The sequence below is a fragment of the Podarcis raffonei genome, chromosome 10 (assembly GCF_027172205.1).
Source record: "Podarcis raffonei isolate rPodRaf1 chromosome 10, rPodRaf1.pri, whole genome shotgun sequence".
NCBI lineage: Eukaryota > Metazoa > Chordata > Lepidosauria > Squamata > Lacertidae > Podarcis > Podarcis raffonei.
This window is the reverse complement of record NC_070611.1, coordinates 75,870,962-75,890,564: the sequence shown is the minus strand read 5'-3', so window position 1 is coordinate 75,890,564 and position 19,603 is coordinate 75,870,962. Positions and strand designations below refer to the sequence as shown.

The window sequence follows — 19,603 nt, the reverse complement described above, 5'->3', positions numbered from 1 at the left end:
GGCGCCTGGGCGGGGAAGGGGGCGAAGAAGGGGGCCGGAGAGGTGCGGGGGCGCGGGGGGGGGGGGAGAGGCCCACTCCGCTTTGCCCAATGGGGGGCCTGGGGGGTGTTTCGCTTTGCAAGGGGGGCAGAATTGGGGGGGTCTGCTGTTCGCCTTATTAGGTGGGGAGATTAGCCCCCCCCCAGGTTGGGGGGTGTCTCTGCTGGTCCCCTATGGGCAGGGGCGCTGCCCTGCTAGAGGCGGGCAAAGGGGGCGCTGAGCCAGGCGCAGGGCAGGCCAATAATAAGAGTAATAATAATTAATAATAATAATAATAATAATAGGGGTGCAGCACAGCCAGGGAAGATGCCTGGTTTGGTGGGGGGCTCATTCTGGGGCCAGGTGGGCACTGCATGCCTGTGCCCGTGACGCACAGGTGGTCCTTCCTGGTGGCGGTGCCAGCGGTCAAGAATAATAGTAATAATAATTAATAATAATAATAGGGGTGCAGCACAGCCAGCGGTCAAGAATAATAATAATGTGCTTTTTTTCTTGGGGGACGCAGGGGTACGCATACCCCTAAACATTTGGTGAACCTAAGTTTGGCCTCATTGACAGGCAGTATTTCAATATGAGTCGGAAAATGAGAGTCCCCTAAACATTTTTTTAGGGGGGGAAGCACTAATAATAATAATAATGGGGTGCATCACAGTCAGGAAAGATGCCTTGTCGGGGGAGGCCTCATTCTGGGGCCAGGTGGGCACTGCATGCCTGTGTCCGTGACGCACAGGTGGCCCTGACTGGTGGCGGTGGTGCCAGTGGTCAATAATAATAATAATAATAATCAGTGCTTTTTTCTGGGGGGGATGCAGGGGTATGCATACCCCTAAACATTTTGTGAATCTAAGTTTGGCCTCATCGACGGGCAGTATTTCAATATGAGTTGGAAAATGAGAGTACCCCTAAACATTTTTCTAAAGAAAAAAAACACTGATACTACTACTACTACTAATTTATTTATACCCCGCCCACCTGGCCGGGTTTCTCCAGCCACTCTGGGTGGCTCCCAACAGAATTAAAGGCACAATATAACATAAAACATTAAAAGCTTCACTGAACAGCATCAGGCTTGGCTATTGGGACCCCTAGATGCTAATAATAATATTAATAATAATGTTATTTGTATCCCCACCCATCTGACTTAGTTTATTTTTATTTATTTATTGAATTTATATCCCGCCCTGTACCTGGGGGTCTCGGGTCAGTTCACAAAAAAGATCAACATAAAAACCACAATATATAAAATCAAAATAAAAACAACAATCCGGTAACACCCCCCCTGCCCCGCCAAAGAAGCCACATTTTAAAAGGGCATAGGACGAGGTTGCCGCAGCCACTCTGCCCAGGCAGATTCCAGCAAATATAAAAACAATAAAAGGGCTGTCATTTGGCATTGGTTCTGCACCAGTGACATGCTTGCAAAATTAAATCTTCTATAAATGCAGTAATATCATTTATGCAATTTTATTAAAGTGTGTGTGTGTGCGCGCATGTGATTGATTGTAAATTGCCTCCAGACATTCTTAGTGGGAAAAGCCATGGAAAACCTAATCAATTTAATTTGTTTCCTTTTGTGCCATGTCTTTTAGATTGCAAAGGCTGTTTGCCTACTGCTCTTAGTAAGCTGTGATTTTCTTTAATTTCATTATCAATTAATATTGCCATTTCAAATAAAAAAACTGAGGCTAAATCACTTTGAGACTTTACGGTAAAACCTAACCCTGACTGGAACATTTGGCATCTCCTTTGCCCTGTGGCAAGCTCCAGTCTGGGCAGGGAAAAGATGCCAGGGGTCAGCAAACTTTTTCAGCAGGGGGCCGGTCCACTGTCCCTCAGACGTGTGGGGCTGGGCTATATTTTGAAAAAAAGAAGAACGAATTCCTATGCCCCACAAATAACCCAGGGATGCATTTTAAATAAAAGGACACATTCTACTAATATAAAAACACGCTGATTCCCGGACCATCCTCGAGCAAGATTTAGAAGGCGATTGGGCCGGATCCGGCCCCCGGGCCTTAGTTTGCCTACCCATGGAAAAGAGGGCTCCAGGTACCAGGCGTAATAGGATGCATAGTTCCACCGTTGTCCCTCTGGCCTTACAGGTGCCACGCTGATCCTGCCAAAGTCCGATGGCCGAGGAAATGGCCGATGGAGACGCCAGCCTGGAGCTGGATCAGGAGAAATACGACGCTGATGAGAATGTGAAGATTATCTGCCTTGGGGACAGCGCAGTGGGGAAGTCCAAGTGAGTGGCTGAGAAAAAGTCCCAAAGGATGTCTGGCTTATCTGATTATTCTCGCCCGGAGGTTCTGCGCTTTGCTTCCATCGCTGACATTTCCATTGCCGTTACGGAGGTCCAGGGCTACTAAAACCTGTTTTCTTTTGGACGGGCAGCATAGATATATGGCACCCTCTCGTGTGTTTTGGAGAGGGCCGGATTTAGGTTTGATGAGGCCCTAAGCTACTGAAGGTAATGGGGCCCTTTCTGTGTCCAGCTGTCCTTTGCCAACAACAAATTGCCGCTGTTTTTTTGTGCTGAGTATATGCTATATGGTCATTGATGGACCTCATAGCTATCTAAAGCCATTTGCACATCACAAAATATGTATTTTATCAAAGTAATTGTTGAACTGAAATACAATTAAGAAGTAGTACAGTGGTACCTCCAGTTGCGGACAGGATCCGTTCCGGAGCTCCGGTTGGATCCCGAGGTTTCCGCAACCAGAGGGACCGCTTCTGCGCATGCGCGTATGGCGAAACCCGGAAAAATACTTCTGGGTTTGCCGCATTCGCATCCTGGAGGATACGTAACTGGAGGTGTGCGTATCCAGAGGTACCACTGTATAATAATAGTCAAATACAATTAGGAAGAAGTGTATTAAACCAGTGATATTTTAGGGAGCAGGCTAGCAGGCAGGGCCCATGACTTACATCATAGGAGCCTACACAACACACAAACACTGTTGCTCGATGTAGGTTTTATTTTATTGGTTTTTCATCTTCTATTTTGGAAATGTACATTCAGGTTTTTTGTCTTTCAATTTTTGGGGGGCCCCCAAGAGAGTGGGGCCCTAAGCTAGAGCTTGTTTAGCTTATACGTAAATCTGGCACTGGTTTTGGACCACAACTCCCATTGGGCCCAGAGGTAGAGCATAGGCGTTGTGGCAAGTAGCCACAGAGTCCTCCTTCTCTGGCACAGCTCAGAATGGAGGATGCAGAGTCTGGCCAAAAAAGCCTTTGTTATCTTTACACCTCTGTGATTTTTCTGAACGGGCCTATTCCTCACTAGGTTTCTGTTTCCTTCTCTTTCAGATTAATGGAACGCTTTCTCCTGGATGGATTGTATCCTTTGAGATCTTGCAAACTTTTTTTTTTTAAGAATAATTTTTTATTAACCGACCAATCACATCAAATCAAACCAAATTACATAAATTCCAAATTACACAGCCGAATTTTAAATTTTTTTGGGGGGTACCCATATTTCAAGTTCCGAAGGGGATCCAGTCAACTTCTTGCTTCTTGCTACTGTTTTAATGTCCACAAATCTAACCATATGATGTTCACAGTACTATTCAGTCCTTTGTTATTGTTTTTCCACATCTCTTGTTGTTATTTTCATATACCGTATTTTTCGCTCTATAACACGCACCCGACCATAACACGCACATAGTTTTTAGAGGAGGAAAATCCGTAGGCATGCCACCCATAGGCATTCCCTCCATAACACGCACAGACATTTCCCCTTACTTTTTAGGAGGAAAAAAGTGAGTGTTATGGTGCAAAATATACGGTATTTTTCCTTTCTCTTTGTGACCTCTGATAGTCTCCACAAGCTGGTTAGAACAGTTTGTAATCCTGCGTGGATATATTTTTTTTTTTGTCCAGTAGCCATATCCAGACGTTTTTCGTATAACATCACTTCCATACATCAAAACAGTCTTAGTGTCATTAATCTTCACCAATCTGCCTCCTTTCTCAAAACCTCTGAGGAGATTCACCAGGAATGCAGTCTGAAAACAAGTCCGTTCCTCCTCCCGGCTATAAATCCTTTGGCAAGATGGCGACTCTGAATTAATTGCTGCGCCATTCCAAAAGCTCTTATTGCTTCTCGGTCTCCATAAAGCATACTTTTGGTTAAAGTTTATCTCCACACAGACCTTAATCATCCTGCTTGGGTCAGTTAAACTGACGGTTCTAATGAGGAGGGGTTCTTGGTAAATCACATAGAAGGAAAGTAAAAAAGGTGTTGTCCCCCCCCCCCCCATTCAGTCCTGTTGCCGACATACCCAGCCTTTGGTGTATCTTCATCGTAAAATATTCCTGTTGCTCCAACCCGCCGTCTTCTTTCGCAGAGGTCCCTTAAATTAGCAGTCTCACTCCCTTTCTTCACTTGAAATATGTGCATTTGCTTCTTTTGTAATTAATTATTCCAAATTGCTGCAGCTAGTGCGCTATCAGAGACAGCGTCCAGGAGAGCCGAGGTCCACACGGGGGCATTCTGCCTAGTGCCCTCACCCCCTTCTTTCGAATTTGGGGGTGATTTATGGGCACAGCAGGCAAGGCAGTTCCCCATTCCCTTGGGGCAACAAGGGAGGCTGTCTATTCCCATAACAGCCTCTTATTTACCCCGTGTGGGTCGGAGAGATGGTATTGTCGGCCATCTTCCAATGCGCCCCTAGTGGCCCCCCTGAGTTCTTGCAAATTTACACAAGCTGCAGCCCAGAAAGCGGGGGGTGGCGGCAGCGTTTAATTCCTTTGCTTGTTTGAGATTTAAACTCCCTTGCACTCACGGCAAGGCTCTTACTGGTGAGAGCAGTTTCCATACTTGGGCCTCCAGCTGCTTTATGGACTACAACTCCCATCATCCTTTGCTAGCAGGACCAGTCGTCAGGGATGATGGGAATGGAATTGTAGTTCCAAAACAGCTGGAAACCCAAGTTTGGGAAAGCCTGGGTTAGAGCGTGATGCTGATAATGCCAAGGTTGCAGGTTTGATTCCCCATATGGGAGAGCTGCATAATTCCTGCATTGCAGAGGGTTGGACTTGATGACCCCCAGGGTCCCTTCTACAATTCTTTCTGCAGCTTATCCATTTTTGCATATTGTATACACCACACACACACACATACATGCACCATGCAGAACCCCCTCGCCTGACCAATAGGTGTGTAATGTAAGCTTATCTTATATTAATTAATGAATAATTAGGTGTTTTGGGGGGACACTTTTCTTTGATAGGGAGCGGAAATGGTTTAAATACCTAATAGTCATTTTACTTATAATATTTTTCTTCAACCAGGGCTTTGGCGGATTAATATTCTGCAGCCTTTTAAATGTGTCTGTGGGAAGGGGGGGCATTATTGTTTTCCTGGTTTGTTCCACTTACTTGTTTTTATCTTGTATTTATTCCGTGAACCGCCCTGAAATCTTATGATGTAGAGCAGTATATACTGTGTTTTTCGCTCTATAGGACGCATTTCCCCCCTCCAAAAATTAAGGGGAAATGTGTGTGCATCCTATAGAGGTGAATGCAGGATGCGTGGCTAAGCCCAAAGCCAAAATAGGGAGACGGAGCGATGGGGATGGGGATGGCTGCGCGCAAAGCCTCTGCAGGGCAGCGGGGTGCTGCGCTCCAATGGCTTCAGGGATCTTTGAGGCTGGCGGTGGGGGAAAGCAGCGCTTCCCCCCACCGCCAGCCCCACAAACTCGGGTGAATGCACCTTGAACGCACCTTGTTTTAGAGGGGGAGAACAAGAAAAAAAGCCCCCCCCCTGTTCTCCCCCTCCTATGGTCCGGTGCGTCTTATGGTCCGGTGCAGCCTATGGGGCAAAATATACGGTAAATAAAATGAATAAGCAATAAAAGGGCAGGGAGGTGTCCTGGCATGCAGCTGACGGCTGCATCCATTGCTTAACGGTGAAATGACGGCCGTCTGAAATCAAGTTTCTCTGGCGCGCCATGGTTAGATTCAAGAAACGGTGTCATCGCTTGAAAGGCGCCTTGACTCGCACCCGCAGCAAGCCTCACCAGCTCTCCACATTCGCCCTGACACTCTACAAGCATACAGCCACCGTGGATGGCAAGACGATCCTCGTGGGTGAGAGCCTTGCTGGGCAGGGCATCTTTGGGCCCCGTGGGACTTGGGAACTGGGGTCTCTTCCACTCCCTTTCGGAGTTGCTTGCATCTTGCCCCTTTCAGATCAGGAAACCTCCCAGTGGATTCATGCAAAATTTAGTGGGGTAGTAGGAGAGCTGGGGGGGGGGGGAATGACATGTGGCAACCAGTATGCCCCTTGGGTTTCGTAAATGGGTAAAGGTAAAGGGACTCCTGACCATTAGGTCCAGTCGCGGACGACTCTGGGGTTGCGGCGCTCATCTCGCTTTACTGGCCAAGAGAGCCGGTGTTTGTCCGCAGACAGCTTCCGGGTCACGTGGCCAGCATGACTAAGCCGCTTCTGGCGAACCAGAGCAGTGCACGGAAACGCCGTTTACCTTCCCGCCGGAGCGGTTCCTATTTATCTACTTGCACTTTGATGTGCTTTCAAACTGCTAGGTTGGCAGGAGCAGGGACCGAGCAATGGGAGCTCACCCCATCGCGGGGATTCGAACTGCCGACCTTCTGATCGGCAAGTCCTAGGCTCTGTGGTTTAACCCACAGCACCACCCGCATTTAGACAAGTCTAAAAAGCTTGGGACACAAATGTTCATGGTCCTCTTGCAGCTATGGTGGCTCATTTATGATGTATTTAGCATTATAATAATAATTTATTACATATACCCCGCCCATCTGGCTGGGCGCCCCCAGCCACTCTGGGCGGCTTCCAACAGGAGATTAAAAATACGTTAAAACATCAGTCATTAAAAAACTTCCCTGAACAGGGCTGGCTTCAGATGTCTTCTAAACGTCAGGTAGTTGTTTATTCCTTTCACATCTGGTGGGAGGGCGTTCCACAGGGCGGGCGCCACCACTGAGAAGGCCCTCTACCTGGTTCCCTGTAATCTCACTTCTCTCAGGGAGGGAACTGCCAGAAGGCCCTCGGAGCTGGACCTCGGTGTCCAGGAAGAACTATGGGGATGGAGATGCTCCTTCAGATCTATTGGGCCAAGTTTAGGGCTTGAAAGGTCAACACCAACCCTTTGAATTGTGCTCGGAAACATACTGGGAGCCAATGTAGGTCTTTCAGGACCAGTGTTATGTGGTCTTGGTGGCCACTCCCAGTCCCCAGTCTAGCTGCCGCATTCTGGATTAGTTGCAGTTTCTGGGTCAGCTTCAAAGGTAGCTCCACGTAGAGCACAATGCAGTAGTCCAAGCGGGAGATAACCAGAGCATGCACCACTCTGGTGAGACAGTCCGCGGGCAGGTCGGGTCTCATCCTGCGTACCAGATGGAGCTGGTAAACAGCTGCCCTGGACACAGAACTGACCTGCGCCTCCACGGACACCTGGGAGTCCAAAATGACTCCCAGGCTGCGCACCTGGTCCTTCAGGGGCACAGTTGCCCCATTCAGGACCAGGGAGCCCTCCACACCAGCCCGCCCCCTGTACCCCCAGGGACAGTACTTCTGTCTTGTCAGGATTCAACCTCAAACTGTTAGCCGCCATCCATCCTCCAACCGCCTCCAGGCACTCACACAGGACCTTCACCGCCTTCACTGGTTCTGATTTGAAAGAGAGGTAGAGCTGGGTATCATCCGCATATTGATGAACACCCAGCCCAAACCCCCTGAAGATCTCTCCCAGCGGTTGCTTGTAGATGTTGAAAAGCATGGGGGAGAGGACAGAACCCTGAGGCACCCCCCAAATGAGGGCATTAACTCTCAGCATTCAATTTGGACTGAACTAAGCCTCCTGATGTGTATTTTGTACTATCTGGAACCAAAGTGGGGGAGACTGGTGGCCAAATGTGAAATGCATTGGTGTTATTTCCAGCTCTCCTGCACCGCTAGCTGGATTGAGAAGACAGTGTGGTGTAATAGTTAGAGTGCTGGACTGTTATGACCTCGGGAGACCAGGGTTTGAATCCCCACTCAGCCAGACCTTGGGCCTGTCAGCGTGTCTTAACCGAAGCCACATGGTTGTTGTAGGGATAAAATGGGGGGGGGGGAGAGAACCATGAACCCCACCTTCAGCTCCAGGGAAGGAAAGGTGGTCTCTAAATATGTAATACCTTCGCCAGATGGGCGGGGTATAGATAATAAAATTATTTATCGGCTCCCAAGGCAAGTTCAAGGTGTCGCTATTAGTATATAAAGCCCTTATTAGCAACTTGGGACCAGCTTTATCTGAGATTGTCTTGCCCCATATATGCCCAGCCAGTCGCTTTGATCAGCAGAACTGACACTATTAAAGGTGCCACATAATCCTCATTCTACTTTTGTAGGAACTTCGTCTTTTAGTGGGGCAGCATCTAGACCATGGGTAGGCAAACGAAGGCCCAGGGGCTATATCTGGCCCAATCACCTTCTCAATCCGGCCCATGGATGGTCCGGGAATCAGCATGTTTTTACATGAGTAGAGTGTGTGTTTTTATTTAAAATGCATCTCTGGGTTATTTATGGGGCATAAGAATTCGTTCATTCCCCCCCCCCAATAGTCCAGCCCCCCACTAGGTCTGAGGGAAAGTGGCCGGCCCCCTGCTGAAAAAGTTTGCTGACCCCTGATCTAGACTTTGGAACTCCCTGCCTATTGACGTCAGGCAGGCAACTTCCCTGAACTCCTTTCGGTCTCTGCTAAAAACATTCTTGCTTAGACAATCCTACCCAGGTATTTAGAAAGTTGATGCGAGTTTTAATATGTTTTTAGCCTGTTCTTATTTTCACTTTTCGAAAGTCTCAAATTATTCTTAACTTCTCTTGTTGGTAAGTTTTTTGCAAGCCACTTTGAGGTTTGTTTGTTTGTTTGTTTTATAATCAAGCAGTGCATAATTTTTATGAAATACATAATAAAAAAAGAGGAGGAAACCCGGGGCAAGTTTTTTTTGGGGGGGAGGGGGAGCACAGAAAGCAAAGCAGGTAAGAGAAAAAGTTTCACACCCAGTGAGTTTTGGTTTACTCAGGCTCATCATCAGGGAGTAAATACAGAAGTTCGGTGAGATATTAAATTTTCTTTGCTTCCTCCTTTCCCCCACCCCCACCCCACCCAGAAGTGGGCTACCAGGGATGGGCTAGCAGGAAAATATAAGCCAGGCTGATCACAGACAGGAAGCCTTATTTTCCTGTTGCCCTTGGCGATGGAGGAAGAGCTTCTACATCCTCCTTCACCTGCTAAACTCTCAAGAAGCATTCTGTGACCAGAGTGTGCTTGTATCTAGAGCAGCCTTTCTCAGCCTGTGGGTCCCCAGATGTTGTTAAACTACAACTCCCATCACCCCTAGCTAGCAAGGCCAGAGCTCAGGGATGATGGGAGTTGTAGTCCAACAACATCTGGGGACCCACAGGTTGAGAACCGCTGATCTAGAGATTTATTCCTTTATTTATTTGCACACCACTTTGATCATCAGAAAACCTCAGAGGGATTTCCGGTTTCCAAGAAACGTAAAGCGATAGAATTATCACAAAGTGACCTCAGCACTAACTTTAGAAGTTAAGATAGGCTGGGAGCAGATTAAACCCTGCATCAACTTTCTAAACCCCTGGGTAAGCTAGAAGTGGAGCTTTCTTCCCCGCTGTGGTTAATGCAGCCGTGGGCCATTCCTGCTTTTCAGACTTCTGGGACACGGCTGGGCAGGAGCGCTTCCAGAGCATGCATCCTTCCTACTACTACAAGGCTCACGCCTGCATCATGGTAAGTGGGTGGGCTGCCTTTTGGGCGGGGGCTGCAGAGTGGGCACCAGGGGTGGCAGGCTGGAAGCGGGGAAGCCTGGTGTGGCTTTGAGAAGTTCGGGCGAGGCTTTGGCTCGGGCAATGCTGTGCTGTGCGTGCTTCGCCAAGCTCTCCCACGGAGCTGTGTCTTTCCCTCTGCTTGTTCCGGGTCAGCCTAGACTTCCGTATGCGACTCGTGTTATGGGATGTGAGTATTTGCAGAGCCGGGATTCTACAGTAGGAAATCCTGTGCAGAATTTTGCACGTCCAAGGGGAAAAAATCTTGGCTGCCGTTATAAAAAGGTACAGTGGTACCGAACAAATTTGCTCCCGGGCGCCGCAAACCCAGTTTGCAAACGTTTTTTTGGAATCCGAACGTCCGAAGCGGCTTCCAATTAAGTGCAGGAAGTTTTCAAACAGTTCCAGGAGTTGAACGGACTCCCGTTTCGGAAACGGGGTCTGGTCGTTACGACCATGAAGCCTGAGTGCTTGAGGAAAGTGGTATCTGAAGAAACCTTTGACTCTGGAGGTGGGCTTATCAGCCCTTTCCGTGTCAGAGCCTTCCAGGGGTGCAATTTCCTCCCCAGCAGTGGTTTCCAACCTTTTTTTGGCCATGCCCCACTTAAAAGGTAAAGGTAAAGGGACCCCTGACCATTAGGTCCAGTCATGACTGACTCTAGGGTTGTGGCGCTCATCTCGCTTTACTGGCCGAGGGAGCCGGCGTACAGCTTCCATGTCATGTGGCCAGCATGACTAAGCCGCTTCTGGCAAACCAGAGCAGCGCATGGAAACGCCGTTTACTTTCCCGCCGGAGCGGTACCTATTTATCTACTTGCACTTCGTGCTTTTGAACTGTTAGGTTGGCAGGAGCAGGGACCGAGCAACGGGAGCTCACCCCGTTGCGGGGATTTGAACCGCTGACCTTCTGATTGGCAAGTCCTAGGCTCTGTGGTTTAACCCACAGCGCCACCTGCGTCCCTTAAGCATCTCTAAAATTCTGGTCCGTCCCCCCCATGATGTATAATTCTTGTTATTCAAAAAGCAAACTCATATTCACATGGAGGAAGCCTAAAAGGCCATTCACTGTTAATGACTCGTTCTCGAATTGTCCCCCTTAAAAATTTAATTGCCCCTCTGTGTGGCGTGTGCCCCATGTTGGGAACCTCGGCTCCCTGGTGAAGTTGCCTCCTGTAATAATGACTCCTGGGAATAATTTTTAAACATTCCTCTTTACCCATGTGTTTGATGGCAGTCCTAAAACCATTGGATGGGAGACTGTTGCCCCAGCTGTGAGTCTGTTGCAGCCTGGTTTGTCTTGGTCAGCCGTGGGGCAGGAGATCACTCTTTGCATGCTGCAAAGTACGACATCATTTAAGACTGGAGACCTTTGGCATTCCTGCTAGCTCCCGCAGAGCATTCTTTTCTCTGGAGGCATTTGGACCCTGCAATTCTGCCGCCCCTGCCCCCCAGCCAGCCCCTCAAGTTACTGGTTCGGGTCCTACCCTCTCTTCTGCTGCTCCTGTGGGGAGGACCCAAACCAGTGGCTTCAAATTGCAAGAAGGGAGATTCCAACTAAACACTAGGTCGAGTTGATCCCTGTATAGGGAGGGTGCAAATTTCTGCATTGCAGGAGATTGGACAAGATGATCTGCAGGGTCCCTTCCAACTCTGATTCCATAATTAGGTCAAACTTTTGGGGACGTCAACATTGCTGACATCTTGACGAAACCGTTGTTGTTTGTAAAAAAAACAAGGAAATGTGTGAATGTTTGGGTTTGCAGAACAAAGTTGGATGAAATACTTTGTATGTGCTCAGAGGTTAATTGCTCCGTGTGAGCTGTGAGGGGGTGCTGAGATTTTTCTTCCATGTGCAGCTTCACACGAAGTCAATTAAGAGTTGGCCGAAAGCCAAGGGTACTGAACAGAGGAGTAATTCTGCCTGGAGATGTGAGACCTTAGATACAGCTCTATCATTGGTTGAGGTCTCACACAGGCATGATGACGTATGACCTAACCGACTGGAAAGGTTGTTGGTCAGTGTGGAGTCGTTTGGCGTTTGTTAAGAGAGAGCTAGTTAAGATCCGGATCTGTTCTGTTCTTGTACATAGTAACTTGAAGTCTGCTGTAAATAATAAACACCTCTAAGTAAACAAGTTACTGGTAGCAGCATATTGTTCCTGCTTCGTCCATCCTGCCTGCAACTGATTGCTTTCTGGAATGCTGCATATGCTCTGCTAAGGTCTGGCTAAGGTCCTGCAACAGGTCAAAGTTGCGAAACACCAAAAACTTGTTGGCTGTAAGAGTCATTCAATGGTGGAACGGGCTTCCTGGGAAGGTGGTCGACTCTCCTCCCTTGGAGGTTTTTAAGCAGAAGTTGGATAGCCATCTTTAATGGATTCTTCAGCTGTGATTCCTACATTGCCGGGGTTTGGACTGGATTCTTGACTATTTCAGGCCAGAGTGCCACCTGTGTCTGCAATGGGCTCTTCCATCTCTCTTGCCAGGTCTTTGACGTCCAGAGAAAGGTCACCTACAAGAACCTGAGCAGTTGGTACAAGGAGCTGCGGGAATTCCGCCCCCAGATCCCTTGCATTGTGGTTGCCAACAAAATCGACGGTGGGTCTCCTTGAGGCTCTGGAGGATCACTGGGGGAGAGATCAGATGTGTGCTGGCCTGTAGTTGTAAAATCAAAGCTCACAAGCCTCAGCAACCACATGAATTAAGAGCATCTGTTGGGCAGCAGAATGAGTTTAATGGTCAGAGAATCCCTTCCCTTCCCGCATAGCAAAGACAAGCAGAAATCCCTGCTGGCTGCCAAAAGGTGTGGTGGCCAGGCAGGCTTTCCTAAGGTGGGGCCATTGAATGAATGAACAAATGAATCTTTATTTGCGTCAGCCATCAGTCATAGCAATGAAACAACAATACAATATACAAAGAACAGAAATAAAAAGTCAATTATATGAAATACATTTTAGGGTTTTGAATCAATGGTCAAATAGTGGATCTTATTCCAACTGCCCCAGATAAAAACCTTGCAACATTTGCTGTCGCCTGCTTCTCTTGATCTGCCAAGAGAAAGGATGCTGTGGCAGTGGTCAGGCGACCCGGAATGGACAATAAAAGGGGGGTGATAACCTCATTCCTCAAGTCTTCATAAAGAGTGCAAACCAGAAGGGCATGTGCCACCAAATTGGTACTGCCATCTCCACAGGGACAGAAGTGTTTATCATGAGGAATCTGTTGGAATTGTTCCTCAAGTACAGCCGAGGGCGATACATTCAATCTTGCAAGAGCAAAAGCGCGTCTGTATTTTAGAATTGCTAGGTTATGCAGAAAGGGTGCCAGAGAGTCGAAATGGGAAGGTGGAAAATAGTCATACCACGGGCAGAATTTCCTTATTGTGGCCAAGTTGTTCTGATGCTCAATATCATTTAAGCGCTGACAAATTAGACTGTTTGCTTTACTAAAACCCAAAGTGAGTAGCTGTTGTGGTGATAAACCATAAGAGTGAAGTTTTCAATAGACAATTTTAGTCCAGGCGCTTTTGTGACAATCTTGCAGCAAGGGAGGCTATTGCGCATGGGGTGCCACCACTGGAAAGGCCCTGCCGTGCTCCCCTGCAGCACACACTTAAAAGAGGGGAACAGAGAAATCCCTCATATCAAAGATAAGGGGGGGGGGCAAAAAGTGTACAGAAGTGTCAGGCCACTTTAACATGTTGGTTTTCAGCTTAGCACTCGGCCTCTGGACTTCAGAATCTTTGACAGGCGGCTGGCTGAGGGCAGACTGGTTGGCAGGGCAGTGCCCCGTTAGCCCGAGTTGACCAGCTCCAACTGCTCCGCTGGTGTCAACCCTGCCCAGAAAGCCAGTTCTTTTCCGAATGCAGTAAAGGAAATAATCTGCTTTCTCCCCTGGATTGAAGCCAATGGAGGAAGGTAGTTCTGCAGAAGCTGGTTGGGCACAGCACAGAGTGGCTAGCATTAGTGACGTCAACCACCTTCCTTCCTGTCCCCTATATTCATGGAGCAGTTTTGCAACATCATTGTACTAGACTTTGTATTTTAAACAATAGCAATAATGGGGAGAAAGATGAGCGCTTTATTAAACTTGCATGCCTTGCTTTTTTTAAATGATCAAGCAGGCGGTACCTAGGTAGTGTGCCTTCCCCACAATGGCTCCTTGAGCAATGACCTCCTCTTTTGCTCCTCCAGCCGACATGAAGGTGACTCAGAAAGGCTTCAGCTTTCCGCGGAAGTTCAACCTACCCTTCTATTTTGTGTCTGCTGCAGATGGCACCAATGTGGTGAAGGTAGGAGACAGCTTTCACCTGGGAGGGAGGCAGGACCGGCGGCTGGCAGGCTTCCTGGGGGGAGGAGCTGATGGGTGGTGGAATCGGCTTGGCAGCTGCCCTCCTGCGGGGTGGGAGAAACCCAGAGCCCACCTTATTATCTCTTCAGTGGTCTCCCTTCCTCTCCCACCAGGTCTTCAACGATGCCATCAAGCTGGCTGTGGCCTACAAACAGAATTCAGAAGACTTTATGGATGAAGTCTTGAAGGAACTGGAAGTAAGAGCAAATCTCCCCAGTGTGTTCCCGCACCCTGTCCTTGTGAGGCACCCAAGCCCTTGGAGACTTGCACCGCATTCCTTTGGAAGAGCATAGAACCCAGCACTTTATAGAGTTGGAAGGGAGCCAGGGGGGTCATCTAGAGCAAACCCCTGCAATGCAGGGATCACAGCAACTGAACTTCCTTTTACCGTATTTTTCGCTCTATAAGAGGCACCAGACCGTAAGACGCACCTAGTTTTTGGAGGAGGAAAACAAGAAAAAAAATATTCTGAATTTCAGAAGCCAGAACAGCAAGAGGGATCTGACTTCTGGGATAGCCTCTTTCTGTTCTGGCTTCGCCGTGCGAAGCCTCTTCAGGGCAGCAGGATGAAGGCTCCCCCTGCCCTCAAGAGGCTTCACGTGGCTAAGGCAGAAGCCAGAACAGCAAGCGGGAAGGCTGCGCAGCGATCCTGCTTGCTGTCCTGGCTTATGGGATAGCCATGTGCAGCCTCTCCCGGGCAGTGGGAGGAAGGCTCCCCCAAGAGCTGCGCTCCCTTTAAAGAGCACACGGAGCATGTGTGCGGCTTTTGGGGGCTTTTCCCCGAGGAGGGAGAAGGGCAGCGGCTCTTTAAAGGAAGCACTGAGCAGAGCCTCCCACTTGCATTCGCTCCATAAGACGCACACACATTTCCCCTTACTTTTTAGGAGGGGGAAAGTGCGTCTTATAGAGTGAAAAATACGGTAATTGAACTGCTTTGAAGCCCCCGCGAGCCTGTAGTGACCTCTGGTTTTGATAGCCCTGGCTGCGGCTGAAGAGCCCCTTTCCACCCCTCGCCTTGGCTCATGGACCCAGCTGCCAGTCCCGCCCCTGCCGCACTTCCGCTTTCAGCAGCTACGGGCTCCAGCTGCTTTCCTTTTCCTCTGTGGCAGGGGTCAGCAACCCGCGGCTCCGGAGCCGCATGTGGCTCTTTTACACCTTTGCCGCGGCTCCGGGGTGGATACTAGCGAGGGGAGGAGGCGCATTGTGTGCCCCAACACTCCCCACTGTGGCGGGCGCTGTACTGGCTGTGACGTCACATGGGGGCGGTGCGTGTGTTAGTCACGCACCCTCCCGACGTCACCTTCCCGCCCGCTGTCAGATCGCGGCTCCGGAGATATATTTGTTTTAAATGTCGCAATGGTTTTGCGGCTCTTTTTGTCTTAAAGGTTGCAGACCCCTGCTCTGTGGCCATACCTGCTCTTCCCTGCTACTCTCGCTTCTGGCTGCAGGTGAGAGCAGCTGCTGTCAGGGATCGAGCAATAGAAAACAGCCAGAGCAGCAGGGCCCTTGTTTCTTCTGTGATGGAAAAGCCAGGTGCTGTGGCAGGAGGAACAGGGTGATGGCAACAGTGGCTGCCTCCTTACTGGGATGGGTGGTAGTCGTACTTAATAGTTAGTGTATGCCCTGTGTTCAAATGGCGCTTTGCAAAAAAATTAATACAAGAACAGTAATTTAAATACAGTGAAAACAATCTCAAACTCACATTGGTGTTGTTTAGTCGTTCAGTCGTGTCCGACTCTTCGTGACCCCATGGACCAGAGCATGCCAGGCCCTCCTGTCCTCCACCGCCTCCCGCAGTTTGGTCAAACTCATGCTGGTAGCTTCGAGAACACTGTCCAAACATCTCATCCTCTGTCGTCCCCTTCTCCTTATGCCCTCCATCTTTCCCAGCATCAGGGTCTTTTCCAGGGAGTCTTCTCTTTTCACGAGTTGGCCAGAGTATTGGAGCCTCAGCTTCAGGATCTGTCCTTCCAGTGAGCACTCAGGGCTGATTTCCTTCCTAATATAGAGTTCTGATCTTCTTGCAATCCATGGGACTCTCAAGAGTCTCCTCCAGCACCATAATTCAAAAGCATCCATTCTTCGGCGATCAGCCTTCTTTATGGACAAACTCAGATAGGCAGACGCAAACTGGTGCAGCGGAAGCCTCAATTGCTGCTGCCTGTAGTGGCTGTTGGAACTGAGAAGGACTAGGAAGGAAAGATTCCATGCCGGAGCCCCCTCAAGAGGTGGACTGGCCTTTTTCTCTGATGTTTTGCTGTTCCAGCTATCTCTTCTCTTCTTTCAGAATTTCGAACTAGAGAAGAAGGGGGAGGACTCGACTGACAAAGAGGAGAACAGCCCAGAAGAAAACCCCCCGTCAACCTGAGGCCACGGAATGGGGTGGCCTAGATCCGCTTCCTCGAGTAGCTAGAGGCGCCCAGTTTGGCAGGGACTTGGGGGTGGGGAGCAGTGGTCCCTGCACAGAGGTGCCGGCCCTCCCTCCCTAAGGGAGGCAACCTGACAGAGATCAGCTCTGCTCCTCTGGATCCTTGTGGTGTGGATGACCAGGCAGAGAACCCGTAGCAGTTCCCTCCCCTTAAGAATGCTGGGGAGGTGGGGGGAATATATGGTTTGGTGGGAGTTGGGCTCATGGATCCCCCCCGCCCCACATCTTGGGGATCTTCAGCCATGAGCTATTGTGGATGGTGTCTACCTTCATAAATAAATATTTGAAGTACTTGCGGCAGAGTTTGGAGAACTTTTTTGCAGGGACATGCAACTTCTAAGAGACCGCGATCTACTCACATGACTATGATCAACCTCTGGGGGGGGGTGTCAGTTGTTGAGCATTTTTTAGAGAGGAACATCCCTTTTTGTGGGGGGTGTTTTCAGGTTTAATGAATGAAAAGTGCTCAGCGATCGGTCGCTAAGGAGACAGCATCACTTCCGTTCTAGCGATCTACAGGATGGGGAGGGGCCGGGTGGAGGAGCCAGTGATCTACCAAAACCTCCAGGGGATTGACCAGTCGATCCAGATCAACCTGTTAGACACCCCTGTTTTCTTGCATCCTCCCCAAGGAAGCAAAGGAAGTCAGGTTGGCGTAAGCGAGAAGAGCCCTGTGGCTGGATCAAACCTCAGGTGGCAGGGATGGCCACCAGCCCACCCTAGCAGCCAAAACTGGGGGGACCTTTTGGAAAACATGTATTTTTGAGGTTTGATGGCTCATAACACCACTTTCTTTTGGAGTAATACCGTAAAATTCTTTATCAATGGGAAGATCATTTCATGAAGAATGTAATGTTCAATTATCTGTATTCTATCAAAAGTTATAGCCAAATAACCAGAAAAAGGAAGCACAACTTGCTTATGTTGATATGCGGTAGCTTTCCTTCTTTTAAATGCAGCCAATGAGCATGTGTGTTTAGAGAGCCAATCGGGTGTCATCTTGTTTTGGCAATGATCCAATCAGGTCACAGTAGGATTCAGCTATTGATGCTATGTACTGGAGCTGAGAGGAGGACATTTGTCAGTGTGTTATATGATTGCTATCAAGTTGTTTGGGTTATTTTTTGGTGTTCTTTCATATAGTGAGCTTGTAAAACATAATAAAATTAAATAAATGGTGCAAAGAGTTGACTGGTCACCCAGGAAGCGATGTAAAATAGTACTATTAAGTGAAGAAGGCTACAGTTGTGAAGAAATTAGAAGAAAAATTGGTGGAAACTTGACCAAGAGGTATAAGGAGACTCAGTCACTACAAAATCAGACTAGTAAAGGCTTGAAAAGATGCACAAGAAGTGATGATAGAAGAATTGAGATACTGTGCACGTGACAGAAGAAAATCATCTGGGTATATACAAGATGACATGGTGCAGTGTAATGTGAAATTGAGTGCAAGGACTGTTCGGTGCAGACTGCAGGAATATGGTCTACCGAATTTTTCGCCCTATAGGATGCACTTTTCCCCCTCCAAAAAGGAAGGGGAAATGTGTGTGCGTCCTATGGGGCGAATGCAGGCTTTCGTTGAAGCCTGGAGAGCGAGAGGGGTTGGTGCGCACTGACCCCTCTCGCTCTCCAGGCTTCAGGAAACTGCGCAAGCCGCGGGAGCCCTCCCCCGGCTTGCACAGCGCTGCCTCTTATCCCGAAGCCCCGGTGCGCTCAGCAGTCGCGCCAGGGCTTCGGGTAGCTGCGCAAGCCGCGGGAGCCCTCCCTCAGCTTACGCAGCGCTGCCTCTTATCCCAAAGTCCCGGCGCGCTCAGCAGTCGTGCCGTGGCTTCGGGTAGCTCTGTGCAAGCCGCGGGAGCCCTCCCCCAGCTTGTGCAGAGCTGCCTCTTATCCTGAAGCCCTGGCGCGCTCAGCAGTCGTGCCGGGGCTTTGGGTAGCTCCGTGCAAGCCGCGGGAGGGCTCCCCCGGCTTGTGCAGAGCTGCCTCTTATCCTGAAGCCCCGGCGCACTCAGCAGTCCCGCCAGGGCTTCGGGTAGCTCTGCGCAAGACGCGGGAGCCCTCCCCCAGCTCGCGCAGAGCTGCCTCTTATCCCGAAGTCCCAGCGCGCTGAGCAGTCGCGCCGGGGCTTCGGGTAGCTCCACGCAAGCTGCGGGAGCCCTCCCCCGGCTTGCGCAGAGCCGCCTCTTATCCCGAAGCCGCGGCGCGCTCAGCAGTCGCGTCGGGGCTTCGGGTAGCTTCACGCAAGCCGCGGGAGGGCTCCCCCGGCTTGCACAGAGCTGCCTCTTATCCCAAAGCCCCGGCGCGCTCAGCAGTCGCGCCGTGGCTTCGGGTAGCTCTGCGCAAGACGCGGGAGGGCTCCCCCGGCTTGCGCAGAGCTGCCTCTTATCCCGAAGCCCCGGTGTGCTCAGCAGTCACGTCGAGGCTTCGGGTAGCTCTGCGCAAGCCGCAGGAGCCCTCCCCCAGCTTGCGCAGAGCCGCCTCTTATCCCGAAGCCCCGGCACACTGGGCAGTCACGCCGGGGCTTCGGGTAGCTCCGCACAAGCCATGGGAGCCCTCCCCCGGCTTGCGCAGAGCTGCCTCTTATCCCGAAGCCCCGGCGCGCTCAGCAGTCGCGTCAGGACTTGTGTAGCTCTGCGCAAGCCGCGGGAGGACTCCCACGGCTTGCGCAGAGCAGCCTGTTCTGGGGGCTGGGGTCGGGGGAAGCTCGGGCTTCCCCCGCCCCAGCCCCGCGCCTGGGGGGGGGGAATATTTTTTTCCCCTCCATTTCCCCCCAAAAAAACTAGGTGCGCCTTATGGGCCGGTGCGTCCTATGGGGCGCAAAATACGGTAAATGCTGGAATTCCAAGGAAAAAGCCATTGTTATCTCTCAGACACAGGTTGAAAAGATTAAACTGGGCTAAAACCCATGTTAACTGGACAACGGAACACTGGGACAGTGTTATTTGGAGTGACGAGAGCAAAATCTCCTT

The 19,603-nt window shown here is 49.9% G+C and overlaps 1 protein-coding gene across 1 annotated transcript; it reads left to right on the top strand.

Moving 5' to 3' along the window:
• The first annotated feature begins 28 nt into the window (after nucleotides 1-28).
• LOC128421761 (rab-like protein 2A) lies at nucleotides 29-16,929 on the top strand. The gene is made up of 9 exons (XM_053404945.1): nucleotides 29-42; nucleotides 2,142-2,284; nucleotides 3,352-3,381; nucleotides 6,056-6,135; nucleotides 9,742-9,821; nucleotides 12,343-12,454; nucleotides 14,050-14,147; nucleotides 14,320-14,403; nucleotides 16,494-16,929. Exons 2-9 carry the CDS (start codon nucleotides 2,169-2,171, stop codon nucleotides 16,572-16,574), a joined length of 681 nt encoding a protein of 226 aa, XP_053260920.1. The 5' UTR covers nucleotides 29-42; nucleotides 2,142-2,168; the 3' UTR covers nucleotides 16,575-16,929.
• Nucleotides 16,930-19,603: the final 2,674 nt, after the last annotated feature.